The sequence below is a fragment of the Sturnus vulgaris genome, chromosome 3, assembly GCF_052056855.1.
Source record: "Sturnus vulgaris isolate bStuVul1 chromosome 3, bStuVul1.hap1, whole genome shotgun sequence".
NCBI classification, from domain to species: domain Eukaryota; kingdom Metazoa; phylum Chordata; class Aves; order Passeriformes; family Sturnidae; genus Sturnus; species Sturnus vulgaris.
The window spans coordinates 29,173,692-29,184,419 of NC_142245.1; the positions used below are offsets into that span (position 1 = coordinate 29,173,692).

Sequence of the window (10,728 nt, forward strand, 5' to 3'; positions counted from 1 at the left end):
ATAACAGCATCTTGATTAACTGTGGCACGCTTGCTTTGCTTTTTCTTTAAGTTTTAAGCCATATTGTAGTGTGCACCTTGGCAGCTGGGCACAAGGATAGTATTGTGGCATTTGTTTAACTTTGCAAAATTTCCTAGGCATAGAAAAGTGTATTGACCTCAACCCCTGAACAATTTCCTGACCCCTGCAATCAGTGCTACAACTTGTGTCTTTCCAGTAAAGGCATCTGAATTGTTTCCCTGTGCAAATACACTTAAGCTTGTTTGTTATTTTATTCTAGGGCGCTGGAGACAGTTTTGTAGGAGCACTGGCTTTCTACCTGGCCTACTACCCCAAGTTATCCATGGAGGAAATGATCAGGAAGTCAAACTGCGTCGCATCAGTGAGCGTCCAGGCACCAGGGACACAATCTTCATATCCTTACAGGAAGGACTTGCCTCAGGACCTTTTCTAATTGATTGTCTAGCTCACTGTACTGATTTTATCTCATACCAGACAGCATTATTCTCCTGACTGCACCGAGGTTCTCCTCTGCTGACTGGAAAGGCCAGGAGAGTCTCTTTGCTTCTTATTTCAGGAATCCTGTGTGTTCCTGTTCTGCAGCAGTAAGATAGGGTGGGGGTGGTGGGTCTTTCAAACACAGCACAGCAGGTCTCTCTGGCCCCACACAACCCTGTGGCCGTCCCACACAGTGCGCTCTACTGAACTACCTGAAGTTTACAGGAAAACACCTGGAGGGTATTGGGCTCCCGGCAGTATTTTCACTTGATTTTATCAGAACTTCTGATGTGAAATGGCTGCACACGAAGCAGAGCATTAGCTTTGAGACTGCAACTTCAGTGCTCAAACACCAGGGCCAGTGTTTGGCTCACAACAAAGCCCCATATATCAGCCTGTGCCCACGTGCCTCAGGTGTGGCACTGCACTACCTGCTTCCCCACACTCAGGAAGGTCCCTCCAACTGTAAATAGGATAGGACTGCTACTGAGGTAGACTTTGAAAAATGTTTGTACACAGGCAAGCTAAAGGAAGAAAAGCTTACAAGAACATCAGAGAACTACCTTGTCTGTTTTCTTCATGTTTGACAAAAACCCAGGAATGAAAAATCCATCCTAACCTGGCTGAAAAAAATACAGGCCTTTAACCATGGTAATAGCTTATCCAAAAACTCATCTAGGTTCCCATTCCTTCTTTCCTCAGAAGGAGCTGGTGCAACATTACCCGTCCAAGTAATGACACCAGCTCGTGGTCACTACTGTCGCATCTGTGGCTGGTAGGTTAGAAAAACTTGCAATCCTGCCATTGAATTCCTGCTGTGGAAAATGTTAATTTTTATTGCTTTATAAAACAATAGTTCCTTTGAAGATTACAGCCTCTTTCACAATAGAAAACACAGACAATGGGATTTGCTATTTAATTTTTTTTAATTGAGCACTGTAAAAATAACTCAAAAGATAAATAAATGTTACTGTGATGATCTATGTCCAGACATTAAGAATTTTCTTTCTCTACATTGTTTTATTCACAATGGCCTTCAAATCACAGGAGACGGTGATCCCAGTTCATTTCCTCTCTTTTCAGCCCATGTTGCTGGATTTCTGAATCAGTGCTCACCCCATCCTCCCCCCAGACCATCCTCTTCTCATGTATAAATCAAGTCCAGTCATTGTTCACACAGAACGGATTTTTCTCTTCTCTGTGAAGAGGACACGTTGTTTTGCTACAGGGGAAAAAAAAATCCGTTAAGAAGCCTGAAGTGTTAAAATTCAATTCAACCAGCCCACGTTCTTTTTCTCCTGGCTGCCTTCACTGCTTAAATGAGTGTGGAGCAACTGACTGGCACAGCACTGTTGTTAACCAACTTGAAGGAGTTTAGTGGTGTTTTCACTTTACCACATGTAATTTTTAGTTCCTAAGATGTCCACTTTACCTCTGTGAGAATAAGTATCAGGATGCAAGTGACTCAAAACACTCAACAGCTGCTCTGTGTGACTATTCTGAGTCACAGCTGTTCAATGCAGGGACAAAAATAGGTTCTTTCTGCTTTCTACTACTCTTCAACTCCAGAGCCCAAACAACTCTGGATGATGAGTTGGATCCAGTTGGCCTTACAGGCTGACTGAGAAGGTAACCAATTGTCCTGTGGATCTTTCAACCAGGCACAAACTGGCCATGACCACAATGCCTGATGCAGGTGTTTGTAAAAAAAAACCTGCAGGGGCAAGTTAAGCAGAGTCAATACATTAATGAAAACCAAAAATTACAAAGTAAATCAAAGCAAAGCTTTACAATGCCATCTGAAAATCAACGCTGCTTGGTTAGTTTCATTATACGAATTCCTTTGAAAGCTACGCAAGAGCAATCCACACAACAAAATCTCTTCTTCCACAAAAAAGTTTCGTTTTAAGAAATACAGCAGATAGTACAGATTCTGTTGCTGCAGTTGGGAGGTAGTGAAACTTGGGCAATCCTGCCACTACTTCACTAAAAAGCTTCATTCTGTGGACGTCCCAGGTTTCTGAGAAGTACAAAACATAAGGTGAAGACACATGCCAAGTGAAAATGCTTCCTAACATATTCCTGATGTGAGTTGTTATCTAGACTCAAATTTACTTCCCTTCACACATGCAACACTTTCTCACATCAATTTCTCACTTGTGTTCTACTACAGGCTACAAAGATCAAAGCTTTCTTCAGCAACCTACTACATGTTCTATCTGAGTTCTTTTCTTTCTTCACTTCCCTACAAGTTGCAAAGCTTCTGGAGGATCACTCTGCACAATGTTTCAATGCAATAATTTATTTTTCTTATTCAAGAATAACCCCAGAGATCTCTGTTTGCCCTTCTGTGTGGAATTCCAAAGGAAAGCCACAACCTCTGTCACCTTTGACAAAAGCATATTGCTTCTTTGGTGCTTTCTCTCACTTCTCAAAGCTCCTATCCTGTTGGCTCTGAGAATGAAAAGGTAGTCCTCTAGCAAAAATATAGTATTTTAAGAAAAAATAAGCTTGAATCATGTAACTACTGGCCATGCGTTATCTACTTAGAGCTGCTTAATAAATTTCTTATATTCTATACCTTTAAATAAGCCTTTTTTGCATTAGCTACACCATATTATTTCTAATATGGTTTGGTTTAAATTCTAAGTTTACCCCCATTAAGCTTTTTAACATTAAATTCAGCTTTTTAATGCTAACAACAGAAACTTGAACCCTTAGTCATCTTTCAAAAAGCTGGGTGAGCAAAAGGCAGTTTGGCAGGTGCTATAACCTGTCCAACAAATCAGATTCTTAAACTGAGAAAATCTGCAAGGCCTAGGGGAACATAAAAGAATCCACTAACTGCCATCTGGAGAGTGATATCATTTGTGGAATAAGAAGAATCTGTGCCTATTTCTTTAGAAGATAAAGTCCATTTTGTAAGAGGTGGTTAAAAATTCTGATCTAGAGTTCCCATGGCAGCTTAACAGAACACTTCTGTTGATGCATACTTTGTGCCTGCTTGTTGGAGGTAGCACAGTCTAGCAAACCACACAAAGAAACAGAATGAAAGAACTCCTGTGTCACTTGACTTCGCCAGTGACATGTGGCATGGCTGTCATCAAAGTCTCTGATGTGTCAGGCAAGTCATTACTTTGTTTCACTGCCACAATCTGTAAAATGAGGGTAACATTTACTTCCCACTGGAATGTCATGAAGAACAGCAACAGTACAGTCATTTGAGTATGAAACATGTTATGACATATTCTGCTTAGATGGGTAAAATCCTGTTGCATTCAAATCTTTTCCCCCACAGAAGCTCCCCCACAGAGAAGCTCACACAAAGCAAGCTGACTTCTTCCCCGAGCTCTTACCGATGGGATCGTATCTCAGTAAGACCAGTTTTTCCTGCAGTCGGAGTCTCCTGATGTTGAAGCAGTAGCCTGTCTCTGCAGCGCTTTTCATCCTCACCAGAATGTACCTAAAGTCACAAGGGACATCTCTGTGTCACTGCACAGCCAGGGCCCACCCCATCTGCCAATGGACAAGCTTTCAGCACACACAGTTTGGCACTATCACATAAGACACTTCATTTCAACTTCAGGGATGGGAGGATCAAAACTATGCTTAACTTTTAACGCAGACAAACACTAAACCATAAGCTCCAGCATCAAGTTTAAGTAAATAATTCCTCAACCGGATACAAGCCTAGAGAGGAGAAGCTCCTCCAAAAAACAGTGAGGTGGGAGGAATAAAAACAGGAGAGAAAAAAAAGAAATTAGGAAAATCAGCATACAGTTGAGTCACTATGGCTTGAAAGCTAAGGGCAAGAGAGGAAGGATGATAGTAGTTAAAGATGTTCAGGCTGTAGATAACACTGTATCACAGACTATCACTTCCTCATGCAGAGAGGAAGCTAAAGCAGATAAGTTGGCACAAGAGACATGCAAAAGGAGAAGCAGAACCCCTTGGCACCATCCATCCTGCTAGAGATACAGAGCTTGGTATTAACCCAGCCACGGGAACCCCCTTCCCCACTGGAGGGCTCTTGGTTTGTGGGGCAGGTTGGCAGCGACTGCGGTGTCCCGGGAGCAGGAGACTGAGGAAGCTGCTCCACTCCCCCAGTCTGGAAGTGTGCCAAGATCCAAGCAACTGCCCAGACAGAGGGCATCTGAAGTTTCAAAAGAAATGTAAAACACTTTAACCAGTCTGTAAATTACATCTTTCTCTTCCATTTCAATGAAGAGATGGAGACATCGCTGCATGTGGGCACTCGGTTCACTTTCCATTTTCCTGTATTTTCCTGCTTCTAACACAAAACGGTCTGTCAAAATTAATCTGTTCTTCCTCACTTGTACAGCTCTCACCAATGTACTTCCTTAAGCTCTCCTTTGAAACTTTGCAATCTAATTTACGATTGAGTTCAAAATAAAGAGAAAGACACTGGATTCCTGCAGACAACTGACTGAGCATAGTCTTAGGATTATCCGTGGTTGTCATCTTCTCCTGTACACTACTGCAGGTGTGCTGTGAAGCTTCAGTAACCACAAAGACTCCTTTCCCTATATCTCACTCACTTCCTCAAAGCCTCTGTGCAGTTTCCCCTTTCTGGGGGAATCAGTGGCATCAGCATGACCAGGCCTTGAAATTCTTGTGCACCACACATTTGAGGCCAAACCCATTCCAAACAATACACCTTGCTCAAAAAAATTACTCCCCCGTGAAGAAATGTAACAAGGAGCAGAAGCAGAAAACAATACCAGAAAGCTGTCAGGGCACAGGAGGAAACTCAAGGGGAGTGGAGAAAGATAAATAATGTAAGAACATATTCCTGGAGTGCATATGGGACTGTAAAAGAACAGAAGGAAACATTGGGACAATATATAAAAGGGAGTGTGTGGTAGAAATCACTGCATTAACATTAGTAATGCCATTTTTAAAAGCTACTTTTTCACCTTGCAGAAACCTCCTGATCTGCTGTGTTTGTTTTTATGAACAGATAACAGTAGAACAATGAGATGTCAAACTGCTCTCTGTCAAGACACATACTTGGGAAATGCTTTCGTAATTTAAAAGCCTGACAATTGTGCAGAAATTCTGTAACAGAAGACTCTGCTCAAATGTGACAAGTGGTTGGTACTGGCTCTGCTGGGGGCGATTCTTAAAAATCCAAAGTACAGAAAATGTACCAAAGGCCATAGACCTCAGGCCTGTGTGGTACCAAGTATAATAAACACACAGAATGCAACTTCTGGGAACAGAAAGACAGGAATGTGTTCACATAAATGTAGCAGTTTAGCCTCTTGGATTTGTCTAGCTAATTGTCCTACAAACAGCATTTTGGATCGAAGTCAGTTTCTCCACAAGATCTTGTTTCCTTGTGCCCACATTGTAAGAGTACTGGTGTGCTCAAAGTACATACTCCTTCTTTTCCAACCCTTAACACACTATCAGCTTTCTTTACAGGTCAGAGGACTGTGACTAATTTTCTTCCAGAGCCCACTAACATCTCTGCTGAGCTGGACTACAGAGCAAATTAAGATGCCCAGAGCACTGACTGCACCCTGTCCATTCCTCACACGTAAACTCAGGAATATGCTAAGCCTAGGAAGTGTTCTGTACTCTGGCTGTGGGAAAGCTTCATGGCACCTGCCCGAAGTCCACACCACAGACAACAAAGACCCATGCTGTACCTTAGTTTACTGTCTTCAGCTAAAAAGGTAAGACAGGTGAACAACAGGAAAAATACTTGGATAATTTACAGCCTCTCTTTAATCACAGAGCACAGAGGTGTGCTTCCCCCTGTGCAGGGCACTTTGGATATTCCTGCTGAGCTCAGTGTGAGAGCCCATAGGACAAAACCTGCCTCTGCTGCAAGTTCAGAACCCATGGGTGAGTTACACACTATTCTGTACTTACCTATGAGAAAACACACAGAATGGATGAGAGGAGGCAGCTAGACTCAAGGACTGCAATCCTCTCAGGTATGTTAAGAAAAATATAGAGAAGCTTAACATTTTGCAAAGATACAATATACCACTAATCAAAAACTGGTGAGGAAAACCATCACTTACTTAGATTTGCTCTTGGCCACTGGGGTTTTTTTTGGAACATGAAAAAGAGAAAAACAGAAGAAACAGTTACCATTTTATCTTGTTTCTTTCATATGCAAAAAAAGATTATAAAGATTAAGTGTTTTCCATGGCCTGACTTTGCTAAAGCTTGAGAGAGCTAGTGTGAAGAGATTTACTGTGATGACAAAGCACCACTCGTTCTTCCACGTGCTGTCAGTTCCCTGCTCTTTCCGCCATCATGTCACCTTTACAAGTGTCTGTGCAAACGCAGTGCCCAGCGTGACAGGCTGCACTTGCTGCATGCTCCAGACATTCTCAGTAAGTTTTCAGCTTCAGTGCCGAGTACGAATTCTCTGGGTGAACGTGAAGTTAAGACAGGTGTGAGGAACACTGCTGGGGGGACTGCAGTCCCAGTCTCCCCGACTTGTTTCCACCCACTCCGGCTTCGGTTCCTGCTGTGGCACCAACACAAGGGTCTGCATGGCGCAGAGCAAGGAGCCCTTCTCAGCTGAGCCCGACCTCCCCTCGAGCCTGGCTTTGGGTTCACTGACCTAACCCACAGCACAGCATGAAACAAGCTGAATTATTTTTCTGTCACCTCACTGAATTTAAGGTAATCATAAACCTGCTGCAGAAATTCAAACCCCCACTAAAAAATAAAAAAAAAAAAAAATTAAAAAAAAAAAGAAAAAAGTTCATGTATAATGTGTGTGTGCAAGTCTTGTTTAGGTCAGCCTGCGCTTCCTCCGGGTCACGCCGGGAGGCCCCGCGGCCGAAGAAGGGAGGGCCGGGAGGGCCGGGGAGGTCGCGCCGCCGCCCGCCCGCCCGCCCTCAGAGCCGCCCCCGCGGCCGCCGCCCGGCCCCGCCGCGCCCGCGGCACTCACGGGCCGCCGCCGTCAGGAACATCGCGCCGGGCCCGATGGCAGCCGCCCCGCCCCGCCCCTTCCGCCGCCACTACCGCGTCCGGGGCGCGGGGCCGGGCCTGCAGGGCCGCACCGCCCCGGGGAGGGGCCGGCTGCGTTGCCGTGCCCGTGCCGGCGCCCGGGAGCCGGCGCTGGGAGAGCCGAGATGCTGTTCTGGCGGCCAGGAGGGCCGGCATCCAGCACAGCCTGTGGCCAGCAGGCCGAGGGAGGTGGTGCCGCCCCTCCGCTCAGCCCTGGTGAGGCCACATGGAGAGTGCTGTGCCCGGTTCTGGGCTCCTCAGTACAGAAGAGACATGGAGCTGATGGGCAGTACCTACGGAGGGCAACAGAGATGATTAAGGGACTGGAGCATCTCTCTTACGAATAAAGGCTGTGGGAGCTGGGCCTGTTTGATCTAGAAAAAAGGAGAGGGGATCTCACCAGTGCGTACAAATATCTCAAAGGCAGGTGCCAAGAGGATGGTGCCCAGCGACAGGACAACGTGCAGTGGCCATAAACTAAAACAAAACAAGTTCCAGCTCAACATGAGGAAGAATTTCTTTGCATTGAGTGTCAGAGAACTGGAACAGGCTGCCCTGGGATGTTGTGAAGTATCCCTCTCTGGAGACATTCAATATCCGCCTGAACGTGGGACATGTTCCTGATTAATCTGCTCTAGGTGACCCTGCCTTGGCAGGGGGTTGGACTAAATGGTCTCCAGAGGTCCCTCCCAACCCTGACAATTGTGTGCTGTCCCCATGCAGACCTATCCCACCAGCCTGTCCGTGTGTCTGGCAGTGGCTCACGGCAGCAGGGCCAGTGCAGAGGAGGACATGCCTGGCTGTAATGGCCCCACAGTCTGTGCCCTCTGGCTGGCAGCACATCTGGGTTCTGTCCCACTGCATGGCTCAGAAGGGACCTTAAAGATCATCTCGTCCCACCCCCCTACCATGGGCAAGGACACTTCCCACTAGACCAGGCTGCTCAGAGCCCCAACCAACCTGCACATGGCTTTGTCATGTTGCACGTCTCATCAGCTAAGACCCCCAAGTCCTTCTCCTCAGGGCTGCTCTCACACTATTCTCTCATCCTTCAGTGCATTTGAGGCATTGGAATAGGTTGCCCAGGGAGATGATGGAGTCACCATCCCTGGAGGTGTTTAAGAGGTATCTGGATATGGTGCAGGACGATGATTTGGTGATTTAGGGGTTACAGTGATGGTGCTGCATGATGGACTAGATAATCTTAAAATCTCTTCCAGCCCTGGTGATGCTATGATCTGCTAACCTCTGCCTGCCTTTGTTCTCTTTTTTTATAATGCTGTCAAAGTCCCCAAATCATTAGGCAACTAAACTTATCAGTGTTCATGAGATACTGTACAAAAGTCATGGGGAGGGAGGCTCAAAGCAGGCACCAAAGCAAGTCTTCATGTTCCTCTGACCCATTAGATAATGAACTGTAATATATTACCCTCTGAAAAATTCACAGAAGGTCTGTGGCTTACTCTTCTTCCATCAGTTAGGTAAACTGTTGTTGATGGAATTCAAGTCCTTGAATATTTAGCAATTACTAAGGCAATAAAAATGTCAGCTTGACATATTTAGATGAAAAACAAGACTTAGAATGTATAATAACATGCAGTTAATTTTATATTCTATGGCATGAAAACAAATGGCTGACCCTATAAAAGACTGGAGCAAAACAACATCTCCAGGAAAACATTGCTGCTTGTGTCAAGTGTTTACTTGATATGTTGTTCCTTTATTCAATTCAATTATTTCCAAATACTTACTCTTAATGATACAACATTTTAGTCTTTACTATGTGGCCTTCAGAAGTATAAATCTAGTAGTTACATAATCTGCCCATGAATATCAGAGTGAGAACTTGAAAACATTCAAGATGATAAAATGTGAGTGCTGTAAGACTCCTTCTCTTTGATCTGCATTATTGCCTCAGTCAGATCACAGACTGAAAAGGAATGTAATTGCCAACCTCCTGACTTCACTGCCAGGAACATAAATCAACATTAAAGATGATTTCTAAATGAAATAGCAAGTTAAACATTTGTAGAAACACATCATCAAATAGAGGTTACTGCCTCTTTTTAAACCTCTTGCCTGTTGGCAAAAAGAAAACTGTTCCAGTGACATTTTCTCTGCTCTACTGTGACAAGGGCTGCATAAATATAGACACTGTGGATTAGAATAGACTTCGACAGTCTTCAACTTTCTTTTTAGCAGCCTCTTCTGTAGACAGTTTTCAACAGCTATGGGTAAAACCCAGGGAGTCTGAAACTGGTGTGTGTGGCAAGGTGTTGAGTGTCACATGCACCGATGGCAATAGTCATAGAGCTGACCTTGAGGAAAAGTTATCCTGGCTGGAGGAAAGGAGAGAGAGTGAGAAGTTCTGACCCTGGCTCCGATTCAGATTTGGCATGTGGGCTAAGTCATGTTCTTTGGGATCTTCGATGGCATGTGCAGTGCAAATGCAGATTTTTCCTTCAACTTTGCCTAAAGAAAGCAAGGAATGTGATGAACTGTAATGCCAGCCTAGATAATTCTGGTACTTGCTTAAAGAGTAGTCACTCATGACTCCAGCAGAGAAGTTGCTGATGCCAAACTGATCAATGTCACTCAGAATCAAACATAGGGTGGGTTTTTATCTCGCTAGAAAAACAACAATTTGTCATGGTATAATCTAACTGATTCCTTCCCATTTTATGCTTTATATTCTAGGCTGAGCCCTCCTTCACCTCCAGGAAGTGAGGAGATGGCTGCTCCCTGCCAAGAAAGTGCAGCCAGGTTTCTGGCACACGCGGAGCAGGCGAGGGGCTGGTGTCTGAGGTTGGCAAGGGTGAGGCTTCCTCAAGTGCACACGGCGCCTCCAGTCAGTCATCGCTCGAGAAAGTCACAGAAGGGGAGAGGGGGGCAGCAGATGAAATGTTTGCAAGGTAAATATCCTCTTGGCACTAGATTTTCTGTGTGAGTTGCTGTAATTAACGCATACAAAATCCAAGGCTGGAAACAAGAGAATAACACTAAAGCCTGGGAAAAGCTCCACGTGTCCTTCCTGGTTTCCCACAAAAAACAGGCAAGCAGCTAACTAAGCCAAAAAAATGCAGACAGATTGGTGGACATAGCTTTTAAACAGCCAGCCTACTTTCTCCTCCCTTCTTGCTTTCCCTTTCTCAGCGTGTTACTACTTAGCAGTGTTCTGCTGTCCGCAGTGTTAAACAAACACTCATGGGCACTATTGTGCAAATCACTCAT

At 44.8% G+C, this 10,728-nt stretch overlaps 2 protein-coding genes across 4 annotated transcripts in view; one reads left to right on the top strand and one right to left on the bottom strand.

Moving 5' to 3' along the window:
• Positions 1-1,481, top strand: part of RBKS (ribokinase) — a 71,744-nt gene extending 70,263 nt beyond the window's left edge. For both annotated transcript variants that reach the window (XM_088162820.1, XM_014877267.2), the window contains exon 8: positions 281-1,481. In XM_088162820.1, the coding sequence (XP_088018946.1) occupies positions 281-454 (174 nt within the window). In that variant the 3' untranslated portion in view covers positions 455-1,481. The remainder of the gene's footprint in view (positions 1-280) is intronic.
• On the bottom strand, positions 1,406-7,535 carry MRPL33 (mitochondrial ribosomal protein L33). 2 transcript variants are annotated; one of them, XM_014877269.2, is made up of 4 exons: positions 7,439-7,535; positions 6,555-6,573; positions 3,855-3,961; positions 1,406-1,720 (listed from the first exon to the last, which is right to left on the bottom strand). In XM_014877269.2, the coding sequence occupies exons 1-4, from the start codon at positions 7,458-7,460 to the stop codon at positions 1,671-1,673; spliced, it is 198 nt and encodes a 65-aa protein (XP_014732755.1). In that variant the 5' UTR covers positions 7,461-7,535; the 3' UTR covers positions 1,406-1,670. The 2 variants fall into 2 exon arrangements, with proteins under 2 accessions (XP_014732755.1, XP_088018947.1); XM_088162821.1 differs by lacking the exons at positions 6,555-6,573; positions 7,439-7,535 and adding an exon at positions 6,400-6,541.
• Between the last annotated feature and the right edge of the window lie 3,193 nt (positions 7,536-10,728).